Source organism: Bos indicus x Bos taurus, chromosome 18 (genome assembly GCF_003369695.1).
Source record: "Bos indicus x Bos taurus breed Angus x Brahman F1 hybrid chromosome 18, Bos_hybrid_MaternalHap_v2.0, whole genome shotgun sequence".
NCBI classification, from domain to species: Eukaryota; Metazoa; Chordata; class Mammalia; order Artiodactyla; family Bovidae; genus Bos; species Bos indicus x Bos taurus.
The window spans coordinates 271,161-296,942 of NC_040093.1; the positions used below are offsets into that span (position 1 = coordinate 271,161).

The 25,782-nt window shown below is 45.7% G+C and overlaps 1 protein-coding gene across 4 annotated transcripts; it reads left to right on the top strand.

Moving 5' to 3' along the window:
* The first annotated feature begins 12,184 nt into the window (after nt 1-12,184).
* On the top strand, nt 12,185-25,370 carry ZNF329 (zinc finger protein 329). 4 transcript variants are annotated; one of them, XM_027514577.1, is made up of 4 exons: nt 12,201-12,480; nt 14,756-14,903; nt 15,557-15,687; nt 22,777-25,370. In XM_027514577.1, exon 4 carries the CDS (start codon nt 22,797-22,799, stop codon nt 24,411-24,413), a length of 1,617 nt encoding a protein of 538 aa, XP_027370378.1. In that variant the 5' UTR covers nt 12,201-12,480; nt 14,756-14,903; nt 15,557-15,687; nt 22,777-22,796; the 3' UTR covers nt 24,414-25,370. The 4 variants fall into 4 exon arrangements, with proteins under 4 accessions (XP_027370379.1, XP_027370378.1, XP_027370377.1 ...); XM_027514578.1 differs by lacking the exon at nt 14,756-14,903 and having other exon boundaries at nt 12,185-12,251; XM_027514576.1 differs by lacking the exon at nt 14,756-14,903.
* The last annotated feature ends 412 nt before the right edge of the window (nt 25,371-25,782 follow it).

Consider the following 25,782-nt stretch of genomic DNA (forward strand, 5'->3'; position numbering starts at 1 on the left):
CATTGAGTCACTAACTATGCATTTCCCTGAATTTTTCTTGGCTGTTATAGCTAAAACAGCATCCCCATTCATTAAATAACTCAAGCCTCTTTCTCATATTTTCACTTAAAAAAATGGTGTTCTATAGCCATAGGTAGTAGGACAAGGCAATTAGCCGTATTGTTTTCTTCTGGTTATGACTAGGGATCCTTCTAGTAGTTTACGGTCAATTTGATGGAGGCTTGAACATCTTAAGGAATTGGGCCTTCTTGGAAGTTCTTTCAGTTCTTTCTGTTTGTATACTATAGAGTAAAAACATGATTTTAGGTTAAAAGGTGATCTTAAGTATATTATTTAAGATTGATTCATGAAACTCACTTTAGTACAATGTTTAATAATAAATTGCATGGGGTTTTTTTGCCATTTAGCAAATTAAGAATGCTGTTTAATTTGCTGTAACTTGATTACATTAAAAACATTTCTGGGGGGGTTTCCTGGTGCTTCAGTGGTTAAGAATCTGCCTGCCAGTGCAGGGGACGCAGGTTTGACCCCTGGTCCGGGAAGATCCCAAGTGCCGTGGAGAAACTGAGCCCACATGCCACACTACTGAAGCCTGCTTGCCTAGCCTGTGCTCCACAACAAGAGAGGACGCTGCAGTGAGAAGCCGACTCACTGCGGCTGGAGAAAGCCTGTGCACAGCAGCGAAGACCCAGCGCAGCCAAAGATGAAGAAGTAAATGAGCACATTTTTGGGTGAATGTTAACTGTTACGTATGTAAAATGTCAAAAATGTTACGCATCCTACCTAGATGTCCATCAGCAGACGAATGGATAAGAAAGCTGTGGTACATATACACAATGGAATATTACTCAGCTATTAAAAAGAATGCATTTGAATCAGTTCTAATGAGGTGGATGAAATGGGAGCCTATTACACAGAGTGAAGTAAGTCAGAAAAACACCAATACAGTATATTAATGCATACATATGGAATTTAGAAAGATGGTAACGATGACCCTATATGCGAGACAGTGAAAGAGACACAGATGTAAAGAGCAGACTTTTGGACTCTGTGGGAGAAGGCGAGGGTGGGATGATTTGAGAGAATAGCATTGAAACATGTATATTACCATATGTGAAATAGATCGCCAGTCCAGGTTCGATGCATGAGACAGGGTTCTCAGGGCTGGTGCACTGGGATGACCCTGAGGGATGGGATGGGGAGGGAGGTGGGAGTGGGGTTCAGGATGGGGAACACATGTGCTCATGGCTGATTCATGTCAATGTATGGCAAAACCCACCACAATATTGTAATTAGCCTCCAATTAAAAAAAAAAATGTTATGCATCCTGTTTGCATACAGGGCCCTAACCCCTTGTTCAAAACCTTCAGAGCCAGAAGTATTTTGGAATTCATAAGCATTTGAATTTTAGCAGTATAGGAAGGTGAACACACCATATCACATGTGACATCCCCAACAGGTCTGGGGCAGCATCTGGGTGTATCTGTAGCAAAATATATAAGGGGTCACACTAAATTGGAGAAAAACTGTAAATAGCTGTGTTGTGCTCAGTCACTTCAGTCGTGTTTGACTCTTTGTGATCCTATGGACTGTAACCCACCAGGCTCCTTTGTCCATGGGGTTCTCCAGGCAAGAATACTGGAGAGAAGTTGACGGTTCTTCCTCCAGGGGATTGTCCCAACCCAGGGATCAAACCCGTGTCTCCTGCATTGCAGGAAGATTCTTTATGCACTGAGCTACCTGGGAAGCCCTACACAGCCTTGTCATTTCAGCTAAATTTTGCAGATGCATAATAGGGGAAGAAACTTTCTTCATTAGAAAAGGTTTTAGAATTGCAGAAAAGGCATTGTGGATCATTTATGAAAACAGCTGGATAAGCAATAATAGTTTCATTCAATTGCAGGGTTTAATTTGCACTTCATCTTTCTTTGTATACTTTATATAGTTTAACAAGCATGTTTACTGAGATACTGAATTGTTGAAATAGTATTCTTTCATATGCTTTTAAAATCAACAGTGTCCTATTGGTTGAATAAGAGATATGAAACTATATATTGACCAAATCACTATAGCAGCTGGTGGCATTCAGTCCACTCAACAATGGACCTGTGATTTGGTCTCCACTCATCATTATTGTCTTATTTCATCACACAGAACATCTCAGAGTGTTTCATGTGAAGGGGAACATGTGTTTAAAACTCATTTAAAAAAAGAAGAGGAAGAAAGATGTATGTTTTGTCTTTAAAACATGAGCATCTAGGACCTTCTCAGAACTCCTCAGAGCTTGAAACTTCAGCTTGGAGAAGCAGGAATAAATCAATCAGCACATTAACTGTAAATTATTAGTGTCATAACTGGTTCCCCAAACAGACTTTGGGGTCGTGACTACTACACATTTGTTCTATGCCTGTTCTCCCCAAGATAAAGGGTGAGTTCAAAATCAAGATAATCCAGACTGGGTGTAGCACATGGAGGAAAGGTAAAGAATCTGAGGTCTGAGCAGAGACAGACCACATGCAGCTTCCAGAAGTGATCTGTTTCAAAGAGGAGTGTGGGAAGTCCACAGAAACTGGACAAACCAGTAAGTCGGGTTTGGTATCCCTTTCAATAGCTTTGTACCCTGTATCCTATAGGGTGTGTTTGGCCGTAAATGAGAATTTAGCTATCATAAACACCGTTTCCTCAAAAATGAATGTCCTGGGATTGGTTAAGCTGCCAGTGTCACCCAGGACCAGACTCTTACTTTCTCTGTTGCTCTCATCAGTGTAGGAGTGTGTCACCCTTCCTGGCCACTGGAGGGTAGACAAAGAATAAGCCAACAACCTGCTTACTGCTAGTCCTTTTGTTATTCAGTTTCTCAGTCACGTCCAACTCTTGCAACCCCATGGACTGCAGCATACCAGGCTCCTCTGTGCATCACCAACTCCCGGAGCTTGCTCAAGCTCATGTCTATCGAGTCAGTGATGCCATCCAGCCATCTCATCCTCTGTTGTCCCCTTCTCCTCCTGCCATCAATCTTTCCCAGCATCAGGGCCTTTTCCAGGGAGTCAGCTCTTTGCATTAGGTGGCCAAAATATTGAAGCTTCGGCTTCAGCATCGGTCCTTCTAATGAATATTCAGGGATGATTTCCTTCAAGATTGACTGGTTTGATCTTGCAGTCCAAGGGACTCTTGAGTCTTCTCCAGCACCACAGTTTGAAATCATCAGTTCTTCAGCACTCAGCCTTCTTTATGGTTCTGAATACCACCAATTTCTACATTTCTCTTTACCTTAGGAAATTGACCTTTTCCTCTCCCATGAAATCTGACCTTTCTTCATTCTCTTGCCTGTTCACTCTTCTGTTCAATAGCCATGGATTGATGTACACATCCAAAACAGAAGATGATATCTGCTCTCAGCAACCTTAAGTTTAAGATTTCCTGGTGTTCTTATTATCACGAGTAAGATAGGAAACAGATCTAAGGGCTGTAACTACTGGAGAAGAAAATATAAAAATGCTTTAACAAATAGGCAACAATAGAATACTTGGGCTTCCCATGTAATACTGGTAAAGAATCTGCCAGCCAATGTAGGAAATGTAAGAGGCTTGGGTTCAATCTCTGGGTCAGGAAGATCCCCTGGAGGAGGAAATGGTAACCATTCCAGTGTTCTTGGCCTGGAAAATTCCACAGACAGAGAAGCCCAGTGGGCTACAGTCCAAGGGGCTGCAAAGAGTCGGACACAACTGAGCATCTGAGCACAACATTATTGTATATACAAAATCCAATTGGAAATTAAAAAAAACAAGATTGCAGTAAATGAGGCAATAAAGAAATAAAGGTACGTGACTCAACACACATGTAACATACAAAATCTTTACAAACAAATATATTGAAAAGGAGATTCACAGATGAAGCATAAAGACAAATGTCTAGGATTAATTTGTTGGGAAATGCAAGGAATCTACAGGAAGATACGTTTCTGGAAAGAATTACAAGTAAAATGGTATAAATGAAGATGAATATCGTGCTCCAGGTTGGGAAGGCCAACTATAAGTCGCAGACCATCACTGGGCTCAATACAAGAGCAAGTGGGATTACAGGACCACAGTGGGCGTCTGGTCCCTGGACTTGGCTCTATGCTTCTTTCCTCTTGAAAATGTGATGGAACGAACCACCATCCTCACTGGGAAACTACTTGGATTCAAACTCATTTTCTCTAAGAAATGCCCCCAAAAGTACAAGTGCCAAAAAATTCGTTTCTTTCCTGTAAATTTAGACTTCAAAGCCATCAACAGCATGCGGTAATAATCGTATAACTTTTCTTGTGTGTGTGGTGCTGGCTGCAGGGGTTTCATCTTTTCAGCAAGTTGGCCCAATTTTTTCAAATTGAAGAGTGTGGCTTTTTTCAAGCACTTTTTTTTTTTTCCCATCCAGAGAGGACTCCTGTAACCCACAATGAAGACTCAGGGGGATACTGCACCCACGTCTGCGTGTGTAATTTGATGAATCCCCCATATGCCCTTGGTCCCGTGTACTAGCACATCGTATCCTTGGAGCCTGCAATGTCTATCTGTGTCCTCTGTAGCCCCTTGGCAGTGCCTCTGAGACTGCAGCTGAGGTAGCTTGGCCCGTCTTGCTTACCACAGCGAGTCTTTGCTCCTTGTGGTGTGTCCACCTCCTGAGAAAGGACTTTGAATCGGGTAAGCAAGGGTCAGCCTGAGCCTGTACAACCTGCTTACCTGGGATGACTTCTTCTAGGAGTCCCTAAGGGACTTCCCAGGTGGCGCTAGTGGTAAAGAATCCACTTGCCAGAGCAGGAGATGTAAGAGTTCAATCCCTGGGTCGGGAAGCTCCCCTGGCATGGGAAATGGCAACTCATTCTTGCCTGGGAAATTGCCTGGACAGATGAGCCTGGTGGGCTAGTCCATGGGGCTGCAAAGGGTCGGACACAACTGAGCACAGCGGCAGGAGCCAAGTCTATGGCTGAATTGGCTCAGCATGACTAAATGAGACTGCAGAGCAGAAGTTGGTTGGGAACAAGAAAGAATTATTGTGCAAGATGGGTGTTTTTTTTTGGCCACAAGTTGCAGAATGTGCCACCATACATTATCTTACATCACATGCATTTCAGAGGCAAGAGCTCCCGGGGTGGTTGCAGGCACTCTGCATCGCCTGCTCATCACTCCTCAGTATATTGTCTTGGTTTTTCCAGAGGTTCCTGTCCTCATGGTCTCAGGTGGTTGTTTCATGCATCGCTTGAAGCATACAACGTTTGGCTGAAGATATTGGCACCAGGGAGTGTTTGTTTCCTTTGACACTGTAACAAATTGCCACAAATTTTGTGGCTTGAAACAGCAAAAATGTATCATCCCACAGCTGTGAAGATCAGAAGGGAAATAGACGTTTCCGGGCAAAATAAACATGTTGGCAGTGCTGCCTTCTTTGGAGTCTCTAGGGGAGAACCAGTTTCTTCGCCTTTTCCAGCTTCTAGAGACTTCCTGCCAGTGGTGTATCATCTACAAGTCTCTCTCTGACTCTGACCTCTGCTTCATCATCACATTGCCTCCACTGACTCTGATTCTCCTGCTTCTTTTCTTTTTTTTTTTTTTTTGAAGAATTGGAGGGTTCTTTCTTTTTTTCTGTATTTGCTGTGTTAGGTCTTAGTTGCCACATGCGGGATCTTCCTTCCATCATTCAGGATCTTTCACTGCAGTGTACAGATTCTCAACTGTGGCATGCAGGCACTGGAGCACGCAGCTTCAGAAGCTGTGATTTGTCGGCTTCGTTGCTCCGCACTGTGTACGATCTTAGTTCCCCAACCAAGGATCAAACCTGCATTCCCTGCATTGACAGGCAGATTCTTAACCACTAGACCACCAGGGAAGCCCCTCTCCTGCTGCTTCTTAAACAAGGACAACTGTGATTACATCGGCCCCAAGATAATCTTATCTCAAAGCCATAAAACTTAATTGCACCTGCAAAGAGCTCTTTGCCCTGTAATGAAATAGTCACTGGCTCCAGCTATTAGGATGCGAACAGCTTTGAGGAGCTATTCCTTGCCAACCACAAGGAAGGAATTCATTATCTTCTCGAGCCCTCTTTCCATAGACTTTCTCAGGCCCTGTTGTATCCATGTCCTGCCTCTGATAAAAGCTGGAAAAGGGTGGCTCACGTGTTGGCATCTGGAGCTGACCTCTTCTCAGCGGTGGGCACAAAAGTCAGCTTGGGGGAAACTCATCGGCCCCAGAACCCTCTCCTGCAGTTGGGTTGTAGGGCCACGTGCCCCTGGAGAGCAGCTGGTGCTGGAAAATGTCGGACTTGGTAGCAGCAGAGATCTGGACCACATCTTGTCCATTGTAAATAATGCTGCAATGAACATAGGGCTGCATGTGTCTTTTCAAATTAGTGTTTTTATTTTCTTCGGATAAATACCCAGAAATAGACTTTTTATTTTTTATTTATTTTTTTGTTCATGCCAGGTGGCTTATGGGATATTAGTTTCCCAACCAGGGATTGAACCCGGACCATGGCAGTGAAAGCACTGAATCCTAACCAGTGGACCACCAGGAAATTCCCTGATTTAATTTTTTGAGGCACCTCCATACTTTCACTTTTCACTTTCATGCATTGGAGGAGGAAATGGCAACCCACTCCAGTGTTCTTGCCTGGAGAATCCCAGGGACGGGGGGGCCTGGTGGGCTGCTGTCTATGGGGTCGCACAGAGTCGGACACGACTGAAGTGACTTAGCAGCCACACTGTTTTCCACAGTGCCTACACTGATTTACATTCCCAGCCACGGTGGATGAGTGTTCCCTTTTCTCCACGTCTTTGCCAGCACTTACTATTTGTTGTCTTTCTGATGACGGTCATTCTGACAAGTGTGAGATGACATCTTGTGGCTCTGATTTTCACGTCCCTGGTGACTCATGATGCTGAATGTCTTTTCAGGTGCCTGTTGACCATCTGTTTGTCTTTGGATAAAGGTCTATTCAAATCCTCTGCCCTTTTTAGTTTGTGTTTTCCTTTTTAAAATTGTGTTTATTTACTTGTTTTTGGCTGCACTGGGTCTTCTCTGGGGCACAAGGGCTTCTCTCTCGTGTGGCCTGTGGGCTGCAGAGCACATGGGTATGTCTGTTTAGTCCTGCCTGGACACTGGCTGTGCCCCTGGAAACACGAAGATGCAGACAACTCTTTATGATTCCTCTCTTAAACTTAGTAATAGAATGCCATTTGTGAAACATTCGTGAGTTAGTATAAAACTCTGTAATTTGTCTGATGTGACAGGACTATGCAAGAAAGAAATGGATGGCATATTTTTCAGCTCTCTTCTGTGATTAGTATAAAATTGTACATATATTAATCCCTGTGATACTAAAAGATCAATGATCTTTGCATGACACTTCAATTTGATGGTTCTCTGACTTTTATATGATACAAAAAATAGGGTGTTGCCACTGATAACATTTACATTTTATTATCTATAGCATCATTTCTATGAGACATTGTCCCTGAGGCTTAGACCCTAAGTCCCACTAAATGATGTTTCTACAGCAAATCAAGGGCATATATGGGGCATAACTGCTCATACTTCATCGTCTGTGACTATGGGGAGCTACAGGTGCAGTCATATTACATTCAGGGCTTCCATAGTGGCTCAATGGTAAATAATCCACCTGCCAATGCAGGAGACTCGGGTTTGATCCCTGGATCAGGAAGATCCCTGGAGGAGAAAATGGCAACTGGCTCCAGTATTCTTGCCTGGATAATCAAATGGACAGAGGAGCCTGGCTACAATCCATGGGGTCACAAAGAGTCAAACATGACTTAGTGATTAAACAACAACAACAGCCTATTTATGGGTCAAAGATAACTTGTGGATTCTGCCTTGTTTTTGGTTTCTTTATGTTGGCACATCGAATGAAATTCCAAGCAACAGCTTTTCCATATTGATTATGTTCAGTGAGTTTCTCTAATCTCTGAGTTTCCTGGTGTCAAACAACATGAAAGCCGTAATCAAAAGTCAGCCAACCTTGCCTCTATTCTGTTCTCCAGTATGAGTCCTCTTGTGTTGCATAAAGGGAGAACACCTCCCGAAGATTCTTCTACGCTGTGTACCTGTATAGGGTTTTCCCAGTATGAGTCCTCTGATGTCGCATCATAGTGCTGAGCTATGTTTAAAGCCTTTCCCACAATGCATATATCCATAGGTTTCTCTCCAGTGTGTTTGCTGTGATGTTGACTAAAGGAGAATAGCATGAAACTTTTCCTTGATGAGTATGTTGTAGGGTTTCTTTACAGAACCTTGTAGCATAGAGCAGTCACTCCTTGAAAATAATTTCTTGAATTCACTGCAAATATGAAATGTCTCATAAGTATAACTTCTCTCATGCACAGTAATGGGTAGTTTGTGCCTGTATATTTATAGGATTTTTCTCCTGTATAAGTTCTAAAATGTACTGATAGGCAATCTTTCTCCGACACTCAGATATTTGTAAGATGTGTCTCCTGAGAGAATTTGTTCATGGTTTTAAGGCTGAGCTCTATTCATATTTCTGTAGTCTCGATATATTTGTATGATCCCTCTTGAGTATGACTTCTCTGATGTCACTGAATAGAGGAAGAAGGACGGACAGTCCTAATTAACTTTTCCCCCAAGTGTATTATTCTTGCTCCCATTGTCTTGAAACAGTGTTTCCTCAAGGGCCATGTATTCCACCTCTCTCTCCTGGTTCTCCTACAGCTGCTTTAAGTGAGTCTTGTTCCTAGTCTCTGCCAAACGTGGAGGGATGTAGTTCATCCTTTACGAATCTTTCTGTTTTCAAGCAGCACATGATTCTAGGAGAAATGCTCTGCTTTCTGGTTAACTCTTTGCTTTTGAATTGGGTTTCCCGACCTGGAAAAAAAAGTGTAAGTGCTCAGTGCTCAGTCGTGTCTGACTTTTTGTGACCCTATGGACTATAGCCCACCAGGCTCCTCTGTCCATGGGATTTCCCAGGCAAGAATACTGGAGTAGGTTGCCACTTCCTCCTCCAGGGGGTCTTCCTGACTCAGGGATTCAACCCACGTCTCTTGTGTGTCTCCTGCATTGGCAGGTGGATTCTTTACCACTGCACCACCCATATGCAAATATAGACATTTATGTATAAAGAAAGTTGAGTGCTGAAGAATTGGTGCTTTTGAACTGTGGTGTTGGAGAAGACTCTTGAGAGGCCCTTTGACTGCAAGGAGATCAAACCAGTCTATCCTAAAGGAAATCAGTCCTGAATATTCATTGGAAGGACTGATGCTGAAGCTGAAACTCCAATACTTTGGTCACCTGATGCGAAGAACTGACTCATTGGAAAAGACCCTGATGCTGGGAAAGATTGAAGGCAGGAGGAGAAGGGGACCACAGAGGATGAGATGGTTGGATGGCATCACCAATTCAATGGACATGAGTTTGAGTAAGCTCTGGGAGTTGGTGATGGACAGGGAAGCTTGATGTGCTGCAGTCCATGGGGTCGCAGAGTCAGACATGACTGAGCAACTGAACTGAACCGATGTATATTACACACACACACACACACACACACACACACACATATATATATATGTCACATATATATGCCTCCTTCCCACCTGCACAGGGATACTTTGCAAGTCACTAGCAACACGTCAGGACATGTAACCCTTCTTCAGGAAAGGCGGTGAGAATTTGGGACCAACAATCAACTGACTAGGGTTCAGCCAATGAATGTTCACTAAGCACCTAGTGTGTGCCAGGTAGAGTAAAGACTTAGAAGAAGGAAAGAGCTGAGCATGTATCTGGTGGAAACATACTCTGGGCAAGGGGGAAGAGCATGTGCAAAGGCCCTGAGGTGGAAGTGTATTGTGCATGTGAGCACCAGGGAGAGGACCGGTGTGGCTGGAGCTGAGGCAGAGAGAAAGATGTGGATGATGAGCTCAGAAAGGCAACTGAGCTGACCTGGCCACCTCTCAGGCTAAGTATGGTCTTTCCCCACTGAGAGAGCGGCAGCCCTTGAAACTTTTGAGCAAAGGAGGCAGGGGGCAGGAGAACCCTCTGGCTGCTATGGGTAAATTGAGTTGGGAAAAAGGACAGCAGGGAGGCTGATGACAGGATCACTGTAAGAGATGCTGGCTGTCAGGCAGGCAGAGACGGGTGCATTCTAGGTAGGGGTCGGCATGATGCTGGCAGGACATGCTGTCCAGTCACAGGTAGGATATGAGGGGAATCCAGACACCAGTGAAGACTTGGCCTGCACCAGGCAAAGAGTGGAAACGCTAGGAACCCAGACAGGCAGTACTGTGAGAGGAGTTGGAGTTGAGGGTAGCACTGGCATTTGGTTTGGCACCAAACTTACGGTTACCAAAGGGGGAAGAGAGGGAGGCAGGGATGATTTAGGGATATGGGATTAGCAGGTTCAAACTACAATGTATAAAATAGATAAGCAACAGGATCTACTGTATAGCACAGGGAACTATAGTTAGTATCTTATAATAACCTATTGAGGGAAGGAATCTGAAAAAAATAACCGAATCACTTTGGTTTTCACCTGAAACTAAGGGCGTCCCAGATGGAGCCAGTGGTAAAGAACCCGCCGGCCAATGCGGGAGACCCGGAAGCCTAGCCAGCGGGCGCTCTTCATCCCCCTTCTGATGTCTCCGTCAGAAGCTTTCTCTGTCCTTCACGGTAATAAAACTTCTGCCACACGAAGTCTGACTGTCTGAAGCCTGGTCCCTGGTCCCGAAGCTAAATCTTTATCTTCGGATATCACGAATCCAACATTGTTCACCGTAAACTATCATCTTGATCCCTGAGTCAGATGCCCTGGAGGAGGGCATGGTGACCCACTCCAGTATTCTTGCTCAGAGAATCCCATGGACAGAGGAGCCTGGCGAGCTACAGTCCATGGGGTTGCAAAGAGTCGAACACAAATGAAGTGACTCAGCAGGCACACACACCTGAAACTAAGGCAATATTGTAAATAAATTGTATTTCAATTAAAAAAAACCCTACGATCACCAATATGAAGGCAAAAAGGTATAAATATTGGGCAAGATTCTTTGAGAATTGTTTCCTTAACCTTGACTTTGGCTGTGTAGGGATTGAGCCTGGTCTCCTAGGCCTCCCAGACATGTCCTGCCTGGGCTTACTCTGAGGATCACCGCCCCCCCACCCCCATACACACATTCATGCTGGAAGTATGGCAACTTATTATTTTTTGTATATACATGAATGATTTCTTTTTGGATTGTTTTATATACATACACAAAACTGCGACCTTTTCAAAGCATACTTTCTAACTGCTTGTTATATTATTTTTGTATGGTGATTTTTCCACAACACATACGTTCATTCGCAGTCCTAATCCATCAAAAAATCCTTAACTAATTGTCACATCAAATCCAAAAATGTGTAGCTTCTGTTTAGATTTCTAAGTAAATAACTGTACTGTTAATTGATACTGAGTTGCCCTTATCTGAATTTGAACATATTTTTCTTAAAAACAACAAAGAAGGGATGGCATAGAATTATTTCGGCAATCTATGCAGTACACAAAGGAGATCAGCCCTGGGTGTTCTTTGGAAGGAATGATGCTAAAGCTGAAACTCCAGTACTTTGGCCACCTCATGCGAAGAGTTGCCTCATTGGAAAAGACTCTGATGCTGGGAGGGATTGGGGGCAGGAGGAGAAGGGGACGATAGAGGATGAGATGGCTGGATGGCATCACTGATTCGATGGACGTGAGTCTGAGTGAACTCCGGGAGTTGGTGATGGACAGGGAGGCCTGGCGTGCTGCGATTCATGGGGTCGCAAAGAGTCAGACACGACTGAGCGACTGAACTGAACTGATGCAGTACACAAAAATAGGGCTGCACAATAATGATGTCCTCGGATGAAAGCCGTAGGCGAAAATAAATGTCGGCGAACCCACACTGATCGCCATAAATAACTGAATTAGTAGATGCGGCGAAAGGACATCTCTGCCCCAATGCACTTCTCTGAAGCCCCGGGCTAGAGGCGAAGGCTGGGCGCCGGGCGGGCAGAGGGAGCCCGGAACCCTGGGGCCGACCCCAGCCCAGGGAGCGGGGACCGGACCCGGCGCGGGCCCGCCCTGGCGCGGGTAGGAAGCGAAAGGCGCGGTTCTGTACGCGGGGCGGGCGGGGTCCGCGGAGCCCCGGGACGCGCACTTCCGGTCCCGCCGCGCGCACGCTCATTCGCAGGAACATGGCCGCCGCCGTGGCCGGCGTTGCCGACCTACCGGGGGTGAGTTCGCCGCGCCGCTCGTTCTTTAGCGCCGCGGCTTCCCCTCGAGGGTGGGGTGTCTGTGGCGGGGGCGGTGTCCGCTGGGCTCGAGTGGCTCAAGAGCGACGCGTCGGCCGGCGGCAGTGAGGACGCCCGCGTGTATGTAGATGCCCCTCTCCTGGGGGTGAGGACGCCCCCTCCTTCTGCAAGTGAGGATGCCCCCCGGCGGGTGTGGACGCCCCCTCTCCTGGTGAGAACGCCCTAGCCATTCCCATCGCATGGCCCGGCGGTTCCGCGCTCGTGAGGAGCCAGCCGGCCCTTCTGCAGGGACCGTTTTGCCCCTGCCTGCTAGGTGTCCGAGCCCGGCTGCTGGGCGAGCCCCAGGTCTGCCGCCCTTCTCCTGCTAGGTGTCGGGCGAGCGGGTGTGGGCATCGGTAGGTGTCTGGCCAAGGTGGCCCCATCGCGCCCACGGACTGTGCGGTTTCCGACCGCCCGGCGGACCAGCAGGTGTCAGATCACCTGTATTTTACCACCTAAGAGCTGCAAAATCGGGTCTTGCGGGTTCTCAGTGAAAACCGCTTTTCCCCACCTGTTAGTGGCCTTTTCACTTTCCTCTTCCTTGAATTTTTTTTTTTTGGTAATATTTGTTTGTTTGGCTGCTCTGGGTCTTAGTTGTGGCATGTGGAATCTAGTTCCCTGACCAGGGCTCACACCTGAGCGCCCTGCTTGGGGAGAGTGAAGTCTTAGCCGCTGGGCCACCAGGGAAGTCCTCTTTCTTGGTTTAGTGGTTCCTTTCCTTAGCTCTTCTTCACCCAGTAGGTTAGGGTAAGTTTTTCTACATATAGCGAGGTTGAGTTACTCGTACGTCCCCATACTAATCCATTAACACCTGCTCTGCTTGCTGTATGCTCTATATTTGTTCCCTTTGTCCACCCTTTTAGCCATCCACCAATCATTTTGTGTTGTTGCGCAGTTGCTAAGTCGTGTCTGACTGCGACCCCATGGACTACATGGCAGCAGGCTTCCCTGTCCTTCACTGTCTCCCTGAGTTTGCTCAAAAATCTTTTGGGGATACATTCAAAATAAATGACAGATTATCATTATTACTTACCCCCTCAAACACCTCACTGTGCTTAACATCAGTTAGAGTTCAGTATTGCTCTTTACATTTTTGAGGGAAAACTGACTTAGAGTGAAATGCACCACTGGATGAGTTGTGACAAATGTAATTCAAACTTTTGTCCAAATTACCATTGCCCCAAAAGATCCTTTCAGTTCAGTCAGTCGTGTCTGACTCTTTGCCACCCCATGGCCTGCAGCACACCAGGCTTCCCTGTCCATCACCAACTCCAGGAGCTTGCTCAAACTCATGTCCATCGAGTCGGTAATGCCATCCAGCCACTTCAGCCTCTGTTGTCCCCTTCTCCTCCTGCCCTCTATCTTTCCCAGCGTAAGGGTCTTTTACAATGAGTCATTTCTTTGCATCAGATGGCTAAAGTATTGGAACTTCAGCTTCAGTGTCAGTCCTTCCAATGAATACTCTGTACTGATTTCCTTCAGGATGGACTGGTTGGATCTCCTTGCAGTCCAAGGGACTCTCTCAAGAGTCTCCTCCAAAACCACAGTTCAAAAGCATCAGTTCTTCAGTGCTCAGCTTTGTTTATAGTCCAGCTCTCGTATCCATACATGACTACTGGAAAAACCATAGCTTTGACTATATGGACCTTTGTCGGCAAAGTAATGTCTCTGCTTTTTAATATGCTGTCTAGGTTGATCATAGCTTTTCTTTCAAGGAGCAAGCTTCTTTTAATTTCATGGCTGCACTCACTGTCCACAGTGATTTTGGAGCCCAAGAAAATTAAGTCTGTCACTGTTTCCATTGTTTCCCCATCTATTTTCCATGAAGTGATGGAACCAGATGCTGTGATCTTAGTATCTTGAATGTTGAGTTTTAAGCCAGCTTTTTCACTCTTCTCTTTCACTTTCATCAAGAGGCTCTTTAGTTCCTCTTCACTTTCTGCCATAAGGGTGATGTCATTTTCGTATCTGAGATTATTGATATTTCTCCTGGCAGTCTTGATTCCAGCTTGTGCTTCATCCAGCCCGACATTTCACATGATGTACTCTGCATATAAGTTAAATAAACAGGGTGACAATATACAGCCTTGACATACTTCTTTATCTTTTGTCAATTTAAAAAAAAATTTAAGGACTTGGGCTTGTAAAAATATGTTTGAACACCAGGCTTTTTTAGTTTTTTTCAACCCACAGCCAGTAACTTTTCTCCCTTCTATTGCTTGTTTCTCTTCCTCCTACCCAACTTTTTTTTGAAAAGTATTACACTTACAGAAGTGTTGCAGGAATAGTTCAATGAACACTTGTAAAACCATCCAGATTATCAAGTTATTAACACTTTGCCTCATTAGCTTACCTTTCTTTTCGCCCTGCCTCAAACACACATATTGTGCTGTGCTGTGCTTAGTCCCTCGGTCATTTCTGACTCTTTGCAACCCCGTGGACTGTAGCCCGCCAGAGTCCTCTGTCTATGGCGATTCTCCAGGCAAGAATATTGGAGTGGGTTGCCATGCCCTCCTCCAGGGGATCTTCCCAGCCTAGAGATGGAACCCACGTCTGCGTCATTGCAGGTGGATTCTTTACTGTCTGAGCCACCAGGTAAGCCCCAAACACATAAAGACACACTCTTTTGTGCATTTTACAGACAACCCAAGAAGATAAAAGGTGTGTTACTCACAGGATGAGACTTATTTTGTGAGAGCAGGGCAGGCTTCCTAAAGTGATCCAGAAAAATCAAGAGAGACCACAAAAAAACTTGCTAGGCTTTATTTATTTATTAGTGAGAAGCTTGTGGGATCAATTAAGGATTGAACTCCAGGTCCTTGAAAGTGCAGAGTCCCACTCACTGGACCATGACTGAAGTCTTTCTTTGGGCTTTTATAGTGACTGGAGAATGGAATTGGGATGATGGTGGCCTTGCATTGATTGAGGCTTGGATGGTTTGAACTTCCTGCCAACTGCAAGCAGAAAGCACTTTGGTTCTGTCTCTCCTTTTTCAGGCTTTCTTGTTTGTTTGCCTAGTTTGCAGAAGGAGAAGGGGCAGTAGGTGGTGATGAGGACGGGAGTGGAAAGCTGCCAGCAGTTAGTCATCAAAAATGAAGTCAGACTGTTAATCACAATTGGTAATCAGATGGGTAACTTTATTAGGACAGGGCTAACATTAGTGGCAAACAGTTTATTTTTGTTAAAGAATGTATCCTTTGAACAAGTAAACATTTGAGCAAGTAAACGTTACCATGTTTGGTCCACAGAGATGTCAAGAACCATGCAGATGGCATCAGACGGCTGCAGTCTAGCAACCGCTGATGTTAAACATCCAGTCGTCGGGATTAAATGAATTCTTCTGCAGGGTCATAGAGACTGGGGGAAAAGCCCTTCAGAGGTGAGTACCTGGGAATGGAATTCTCCATAAACTTTATTTATTTTTTACTTGACACTGTTGTATGGAATTCTCCATAAGCTTTAAATTTCAAGGTACCAGAAACATGCCAAGTGGAGTCTGGACCAGTAATTCTGACTCCCAACAGTTTCAGTACCTGCTTTTTTTTTTTTCTTTAATAATTGTGTTAAAGTATAATTCACATACCATATAATACACCCTCTTAAGATACACAGTTCAGTGCTTTCTGGTAAATTCACTGAGTTGTACATCCATTACCGATACCAGTTTTAGAATATTTTCATCATCCTCTGACAGGAAATGCGCATTAGCATTAGCTCTCACTTCCCATTTGCTCTATTCCTCTCAGGCCTAGGCAATTACTACCCTGCTTTCCGCCTCTGAATTTGCCTATTCTAGACATTTCACATTGATGGTCATACAGTGTGTAATCTGTTGTTCTGGCGTCTTTCACTTAACAGTGTTTTCTAGGTTCATCCACATGGTAACATGTGTTGGTACTTGGTTCATTTTTATAGATGAATAATATTCCATTGTATGAATATATAAAATTTTTTATCCATCCATCAGACGATAGCCATCTAAGTTGCTTTCATAGAATAATGCTTCTGTGAACATTCACATACAAATTTTGTGGGGGTTTTTTTGTGGACATATGTCTTCATTTCTCTTAGATAACCTAGGAGTGGAACTAATTGTAGCCATCCTCGGGGGTGTGAAATGGTATCTCGATGTGGTTTTGATTTATAATTCCCGATAGTTAGTGGAAGGAATTGGGGGCAGGAGGAGAAGGGGACGACAGAGGATGAGGTGGCTGGATGGCATCACCGACTCGATGGACATGAGTTTGGGTAAACTCCGGGAGTTGATGATGGACAGGGAGGCCTGGCGTGCTGTGATTCATGGGGTTGCAAAGAGTTGGACACAACTGAGCGACTGAACTGAACTGAACTGAACTGGTGGTTAGTGATATTAAGCTTCTTTTCATTGTGCTTATTGGCTGTTTGTTTATCTTCTTTGTAACACTATGTGGACCCTTTGCCCATTTATGAAATGGGTTATTGATCTTTTTATTATTGAATTGTAAGTATAGTTTATTCTGGATACCAGTGCCTCATCAGGTATATGATTTTCACGTATTTGACCCAGTCTCATGGACTGTGTTTTTAACTTTGTCAGTAGCACTCTTTGAAGCACAAGCAGTTTAATTTTGATTAGTCCATTTCACCTCCTGTGTCGCTTTGCTTTTGGTGTTATGTTTAGGTTTCGGAAGATTTATGCCTGTGTTTGTCTTTTAAGAGTGTTGTAGTTTTAGCTTGTATATTTATGCTTATGATGCATTTTGACTTAATTTTTCTGTAATGTTCACTCTTTAAGATCGATAGTTGCAATGTGCCTTTTACCATCCTGAAAAGAATTCTATGGATAATATTAAATATCCGTATAATTTTAAAAAGTAAATGTAAAGAATCAGTAAAAGGCATTTGTATTTAAAAATGTATTTCTGTGTTTAAATGCTTGGCACAGCTACCTAAAGACATAGGAAGATATCTGGTGCTGGAGATTATCAGTTCAGTTCAGTTCAGTCACTCAGTCATGTCCAACTCTTTGCAACCCCATGAATCGCAGCACGCCAGGCCTCCCTGTCCATCACCATCTCCCGGAGTTCACTCAAACTCACATCCATCGAGTCGGTGATGCCATCCAGCCATCTCATCCTCTGTCGTCCCCTTCTCCTCCTGCCCCCAATCCCTCCCAGCATCAGAGTCTTTTCCAATGAGTCAACTCTTCACATGAGGTGGCCAAGGACTGGAGTTTCAGCTTTAGCATCAGTCCTTCCAAAGAACACCCAGGACCGATCTCCTTTAGAATGGACTGGTTGGATTTCCTTGCAGCCCAAGGGACTCTCAAGAGTCTTCTCCAACACCACAGTTCAAAAGCATCAATTCTTCGGCGCTCAGCTGGGAGATTATAGGTTTGGATTAAGAGAAATAGGACAGTCAGAACTCATTGTCCTCAGTGAAACTGAATGAGGGGAGGTGTGACTGGATCCTGCTGGAACATGAATGTTGTGGGTGGGTCCAGACCAGGTGTATTAAATAGGAATGGAAGAACGTACCTTGGTGGAAGCAGGTTCTAAGCACTTAACTCAGTTGAGGCAACCCAGGCTGTTTGGATGATCTGGGGTGACAGGTGTGGGATCCATCACCCCCTCTGCTGTGACCTGCAGCAACATCAGGATGATTTATTGCAGAAAACAGTTCTCCAGACAGAGCTGAAGTCTCAGCATGTGCTGGGGCAGCATTCAGTGTAAAAAACCTTTAAGACCACCTTATTTGGTGGCCATGGGGAAGAGAAGGCTAGGGGAAATTAGTCATGCTGGGGCTCCAGAGAAGTGGTTGTGAATATCTGAGGTCAGGTCAGAGGAAGAGTGTATGTGTGTGAAGGAAACAGAGAACTCCCCACATTTGTGAAGAGCATGAGGATGAATTTTTTACCACATAATTTTTATATCATTGTACTGCCAAAAATAGCAATACACAGATATGTATGAGGGTAATAATAGATTTTAAAAACAACCTTAATTAATGAAATTCAGTTCAGTTCCTTCATTAATTACCCTAATTTAATACTGTTGCCCTGAAGTCTGTTCTAATATCCTCCTATATACTTGAGATAATTTGTTCTGTTTGCAGTAACCACCAGGGCACTTCCCACCACCTCAGGGATTGAACCCAGGCCCATGGCAGTTAAAGCACTGAGTCCTAACCACTGAACTGTCAGGGAACTCCCAGTTATTGTCTGTTTTTCTTTTAATATTGGCCACACTGGTAGGTGTAAAGTGGCATCTCACTGTGGTTTTGATTAGCATTTCCCTAATGACCAGTGATGTTGAGCATCTTTTCATGTGCTTACTGGCCATCTGTTGGTCGTCTTTGGAGAAATATCCATTCAGATCCTTTGCCTATTTAAAAAATTTGGGTTGTCCTGTTATTATTGGGCTATCAGAATTTTTTTAATACCTTCTACAAGTCCTTTATCAGATTCATGCATTGTAAATATTTCCTCTGATTTGGTAGCTTGTCTTTTTACTTGCTTAGAGATATGTAAATCTCATTTCAATAAAAGAAGTATTTATTATAGATAAAATGGACACTGCTTTTGCTCCTCAAGGCCTGTGGCCTTCCACACTTCCAAAACAGTCATGATCACAGCTTTGTTAGGCATGTTGCCAGGGCATTTTAATATTTTTACTTCGAGAATATTTTGTGTGTCAAAAGTTTCACTAAGTGGTATCATCTTATATATGATGACTTACATATCTGACTTACCTCTTTTAAGTGCACACACTCATCCTCCCCTTCACACATGTAGGGAGATGCTCTCCATCTCTTGTTTCCACAGGACAGCTGTAGGATGCCCAGGCTCCAGTCTAATCAGAAGGCCAATTTGGAAACATGCAACCTTAAAATATTTTATCAGTTTATTGACATACGGTAAAGGGGTCTGTTGCTTTAATCTGAGAGCATTTTGATCATGAGTCTGGGTGAGATTTGTTCAGATTACTTTCTGAATTTATTGAGATGGGGTGTAGGGAGTGTCTTCTGTGTTGATCTGAAAATGTGGGGAATCATATCAGTTCAGTTCAGTCCCTCGGTTGTGTCCAGCTCTTTGCAACCCCATGAACCACAGCACACCAGGCCTCCCTGTCCATCACCAGCTCCTGGAGTTTACCCAAACTCATGTCCATTGAGTCGGTGATGCCATCTAACCATCTCATCCTCTGTCGTCCCCTTCTCCTCCTGCCTTCAATCTTTCCCAACATCAGGGTCTTTTCAAATGAGTCAGCACTTCACATCAGGTGGCCAAAATATTGGAGTTTCAGCTTCAACATCAGTCCTTCCAATGAACACCCAGGACTGATTTCCTTTAGGATGGACTGGTTGGATCTCCTTGCAGTCCAAGGGACTCTGAAAAGTCTTTTCCAACACCACAGTTCTAAGCATCAATTCTTTGGCATTCAGCTTTCTTTATAGTCCAACTCTCACATCCATACATGACTGCTGGAAAAACCATAGCCTTGACTAGACGGACCTTTGTTGACCAAGTAATGTCTCTGCTTTTTAATATGCTGTCTAGGTTGATCATAACTTTTCTTCCAAGGAGTAAGCATCTTTTAATTTCATGGCTGCAATCACCATCTGAAGTGATTTTGGAGCCCCCAAAAATAAAGTCAGCCACTGTTTCCCTATCTAATTGCCATGAAGTGATGGGACCGGATGCCATGATCTTAGTTTTCTGAATGTTAAGCTTTAAGCCAACTTTTTCACTCTCCTCTTGGGTGTAGGGGGTGTCTTCTATGTTGATCTGAAAATGTGGGGAATCGTATCAGTAGATATTCTAATATTTCATAGTCCTTGCTTTCCTGGGATAAATCCAATGTTGCCGTTTTGATAACTTTCTTCTCTTTCTTAATTAAATCCCCCTTAATTAAAGCTGAATATCACCTTGTATGCCTTCTTATTTTTTAATGATTATTCTTGTCAAAAATGATTTCATTAGTTGTTTCATGTAACAGACTTTTGGTTTTCTTCATATTCTTGGATGTTTCTTTGTTTTTGGCTTCTGTAATTTTTGCCTTTACCTTTATTATCTCCTTCTTACCACCTTCTGTTGGTTTCCTGTGTAGCTTCTTAAATTTGAACAATGATCTCATTACCTTTCAGCCTTCTCTTTAAAATACAAGCATTGGGGAATTCTTTGGAGGTCTGGTGATTAGGACTCTGCGCTTCGTTGCTGAGGGCACAGGTGCAGTCTCTTTGCAGGTCTGGTGATTAGGACTCTGCGCTTCGTTGCTGAGGGCACAGGCGCAGTCTCTTTGCAGGTCTGGTGATTAGGACTCTGCGCTTCGTTGCTGAGGGCACAGGCGCAGTCCCTGGTTGGGGAGCTAAGATCCACAAGCAGTGCTGCTGCCGCTGCTAAGTCGCTCCAGTCGTGTCCGATTCTGTGCGACCCTGTGGACGGCAGCCACCAGGCTCCCCTGTCCCTGGGACTCTCCAGGCAAGAACACTGGAGTGGGTTGCCATTTCCTTCTCCAGTGCATGAAAGTGAAAAGTGAAAGTGAAGTCGCTTCAGTCGTGTCCGACTCTGTGCGACCCCATGGACTGCAGCCCACCAGGCTCCTCCGTCCATGGGATTTTCCAGGCAAGAGTACTGGAGTGGGTGCCATTGCCTTCTCCGTGCAAGCTGTGCAGCTCGGCCACAAACAAACAAATAAAAAAACCCAGCTCAGGCCTCTCCCCAGACGCCCAGCATTAAAGACCAACATCTTCTGCCGAGGAACTACTTTAGCTGCGTCTTCCTTTGCCACGTGTTTTGAGCTGTGTCATCATCATCGGTGGTTCTGTTCTCTGTTTTCTAAGTCAGTGCTTGCTAATTTTCATCAGGATTTCTATTTGATCTGTGAATTACTGAGAAACAGGTTTTCACTCTTCCAAATAAAGAGCGTTTTAAAAAACTTAATTATTTTCTTGTGTATTTGATGCTCATTCTGTTACTGTATTTTTTTTCTCCCTTAACTTTAAACTTTTTATTTTGTACTGGGGCATAGCTGATTACCAGTGTTGTGGTGTAATAATTTCACGTGAACAGCGAAGGGACTCAGCAGCAAATACACATGTATCCAGTCTACCCCAAGCCCTGCTCCCGCCCAGGCCGCCACACCTCCTGTTACTGGTGTTTAACTTGACTGCATCTGTAGTCAAAAGACTGTGGTCTGGCCTTTGTTGAACCTGTTCTTTGGCCGGGTTTATGGCCAGTGTAGCGTATGTTCCACTTGTGGGAAGCCTTTGGCTCTGATTGTTGGCAGTGGTCCTTCATGCAGCTGTGTGGCCAGGCTAATTACATTCTCATGCGTGTCTGTATTCAGTCTTTCTGTATTTCCATTTCGGAAGGAGGCCTGTTGAACCCACCCAGTATGGTTATATTTGCTGACCTTGTGGTGTGTTTGCAGGCAAAATGTTAATGTAGACTGTGACAGAGCCCTGTTGTCATCTTTGAAGTTTGTTGTTGGTTAGCAAAGAACCAACAGTCTCTGTTTGGAGAGCATGTGTCTGCTCAAACCTTTGGTTTTGTCTTCTGTGTTGTTTTGCTTTTGGTGTCTGTTACAAACACATTTTTTTAACGCAGTCTGACACAGTTTCTTTATCTTACCCATCAAAGTCATTCACATTTATTGTTATTGGTGATGTCCTATTTTATAGTTTCTATTCTAATGTGTCCTTTCTGAACTTTTACCTTACCACCTTCTTCTGGATCAATCTGGGTTTTTTGTTTGTCTTTATTTTTTCCTCCTCTAATAGGATTTTTCTGTTGCAACACTGTTGACCTTCGGGTCTGGTCACTGTTGTGAAGGGCTGTCTTGTGTTTTCAAGGGTGTTCAGCAACATCCCTAGTTTCCAGTAGCATCTGCTCCCCAGTCGTGTCAACCAGAACTGTCCCCACATGGTGCCTGGTGTCTTTTGGGGGTTGAGAACCACTGCTTTGTGGACTTGGAAGTTTTACAGGGAGGTTGATGACAGATCTCGGAATGTCAGGTTTCAGGAAAGTAGGCTCATGCTGTGTCCAGTCCATAAAGGCAGAGCTCTGACCACAGAGGTGGTTGAGGACTGCCTGTTCAGTGCTGATGTAAGACCATTGCTGGGTGTTGCTCTGGAGTATGTGCTGACCACTGGTGGGGAGGGGTCATGAGGACGAGCACAGAGTGGCTGAGATGGTGCTCCCGTGTGAGCCGTGACATGGCCCCTGGTCTCCCTTGTCTGAGACTAGTCCTCTTAGTGACCATCACCCCAGCACCATTCCTCCTGTCTGGTCTCTGGGAAGAGGGAAATGCCACATGGTTCTTCTTGAACTTGCTCTTGGCTCCATCCTTGACTTTCACTGTTCATATATGAATTTCAAAAAGAAAACAAGTGAAAAGACACAAACACACACCTGGCCTGTCACCGTTTTTCATTCCTCTTCTAGACTCAGCTTCATGGGCTTAAGTCTTTTTCACTCTTTACTTTCCAGCCCGGGACAGAAGATTGAAAATGACAGCTTGGAATGTGCCTGAGGAAGGACTGTCCTGCGACGTGGAGATGGAGGCATTCTCGAGAGAGGCTCTTCGCCTTTGCACTCCAGGGGCCAGCTGGGACTCTGAGAACCCAGAGGGACGTTCGAGGCGATCAGCCTTAACTCAGGAGGAGCCAGGGGCCCGGGAGGCAGCTCCTGAACATCCTGGGTTTAGGAAGCATTTGAGCGTGAGCGCAGATCTTCCACAAGGTCAGAGAGTTCCTGCGACAAACGGTTTCCGTGTAGGTGGCTCAGATGTTAAAAGTCTGGATTGTGACCCAGCTTCACATAATGGTCAGAAGAGCTACACAGCTAAGAGAGCGGGTGACAGGGACTCCTGTGGGAAAGCCTTCGGCCATTCCGTGGAAGTGACTCAGTGTGGAAGAACTCAGACCCGAGAGACGCCTTATAGATGCCCTGACAGTGTTAGGCCTCTCAGCCACCTTACCCCCCTTGGCCAACAGAAAATCGTGACACGAGGGAAGAGACTGTATGAAGGCGAGGACTTTGGGGGCCTTTTTACCCTGAGTCCATCTCTTAGTGAAAGCAGGAGGAGCAGCCCTGGAGAGAAGTTGTATAAATGTACCGAGTGCGGCAAGTGCTTCAAGCGAAACTCTTCTCTTGTCTTGCATCACCGAACTCACACTGGGGAGAAGCCTTACACTTGTAATGAGTGTGGAAAGTCCTTCAGCAAGAACTACAACCTAATTGTGCACCAAAGAATCCATACAGGAGAGAAGCCCTACAAGTGCAGTAAATGCGGGAAGGCCTTCAGTGACGGGTCAGCTCTGACACAACACCAGAGAATTCACACCGGGGAGAAACCTTATGAGTGTCCGGAATGTGGGAAAACCTTCAACCGAAATTCGTCCCTGATCCTCCATCAGAGGACTCACACGGGGGAGAAGCCATACCGCTGTAACGAGTGTGGGAAGCCTTTTACAGACATCTCCCACCTCACCGTGCACCTCAGGATCCACACTGGCGAGAAGCCCTATGAATGCAGCAGATGTGGGAAGGCCTTCCGAGACGGCTCATACCTCACCCAGCACGAGAGGACTCACACTGGAGAGAAGCCCTTTGAGTGCACAGAATGCGGGAAGTCCTTCAACCGCAATTCCCACCTCATCGTGCATCAAAAGATTCACTCGGGGGAGAAGCCCTTCGAGTGCAAAGAGTGCGGGAAGACTTTCATCGAGAGCGCGTACCTCATCCGGCACCAGAGGATTCACACTGGCGAGAAGCCCTACGGCTGCGACCAGTGCCAGAAGCTGTTCCGGAACATCGCTGGCCTCATCCGGCACCAGAGGACTCACACCGGCGAGAAGCCCTACGAGTGTAATCAGTGCGGCCGGGCCTTCAGGGACAGCTCCTGTCTGACCAAGCACAGGAGGATCCACACCAGGGAGACGCCATACCGGTGCCCCGAGTGCGGCAAGTCCTTCCGGCAGAACTCTCACCTGGCGGTGCACCAGAGACTCCACAGCAGGGCGGGCCCCGGCCACTGTCCGCAGTGTGGGAAGACATTCCGGAGAGGCTCCGCCCTCGCCCGACACCAGCGCTCACACCCCGGCGAGCAGCCCGTGGGCGTTTAGTGAGCACGGGCCGCGCTCTCCCGACTGGCTCTCAGACACCTTCGTGTGCGAGGAGGGTCTCCAGGGGTGGCTCCTCCCTGGCAGGGGAAGGCACTTCTCTGAGCCCTGCAGTGAACCGACAGATGTGAGGTGTTCCTGAGCCGCACTGTTTGGGCTGTAGGTTCGGGAACTCCTGAGGAGAATACAGGACGGTGATAGACACGGTGGAGTCGTCTTGGATGGGCCCGCCTGTACCACGTGTGACGGTGCACGTACGTGACGACGCACACGCTGGAGTAAAGCCTGCGCTCCCCTGGAGAAGCCACCCGCCCGAACGTTGGAATCCTGGGACCGCAAGGCTCTTCTGTAATCAGAGTGAGGAGTCCTTGACAGGGAGTTGGCCTCCCAGTCAGTAGGCAGACTCCTACTAGAGCCCAGTGAGGGAGACTTCTGGCTGGGGCCCTTACGTGCTTTATCTGTATCAGCAAAAGCCTACACACTGCTACACCCTGCAACGACTGCAGAGTTACAGGAGATCACTGTTTGAGTGGATTCCCATGTTGCTGTCCTGCCAGTGCTGTGGACTCGTTTCAGCAGGGGCAGATGGGTGAGGAAGTTGCTTGTGAATGAACAATGACGTTTCTTCTAAGAGGAGACTGAGTGGATTCCTCCAAGAGGGAAGGGGCTGCTGCTGAGAAACGCGAGGCATCGCTTTAGTTGCTGAGCCAAGCGAACAGAAAACACTGAGTTGTCGTGTTTGTGTTGTCACCCCGCATTGTTCATCTGGGACACAGGACTTGTGCAGCCGTGCCGAATCATAATGATAAAGATTTTGTTTTGTATTGAAAATACTTACAATATGGCTAGCAACTGAGCATAAAAGAGATTTGCATTGCTGCAGCCATGTAAAGGCACGCACACATACAGATGTAGGTTGGAAGTTGATCACAGAGAAATAAACGTGGTTTTTCTAAGGGACTGTTGACTGTGTGTGATTTTTCCTCCATCACAAATCATGTGTTGTTGTTTCAATAATTTGTTGAGGAGTGAAAAGGTGGGGTTTTTTTGGACCTTTTTCAGACCAGAAGTGCCTGGGTCAGGGTCTCAGGGCAGTTTATGTAAGAATGGATGGGGGAATGGAGGAGGGGTATCCAGGGGGAACCCCTGCCCCCCATGGACGGGAGTGTCCAGGCAGAATCTGTTCTGGGTTTAGCATCCACAGCTCAGGGCATGAGGATAATTTCTCTCTTCAGAATCTGGATGATGAGAGGGTGTTCCCGTGGAGGATGGGAGGAGCAGGCCACAGAGAGGTCCAGGAGGACCTGGGGCCTCCCTCCTAGGCTGACCAGCACTGACTGTGGCCTGCTGCCACTGGTCAGCGTGGCCTCAG

Bases quoted from the DNA above. Each gene is read 5' to 3' on its own strand.
- ZNF329 (XM_027514578.1), top strand. From the start codon at position 22,797: ATGACAGCTTGGAATGTGCCTGAGGAAGGACTGTCCTGCGACGTGGAG.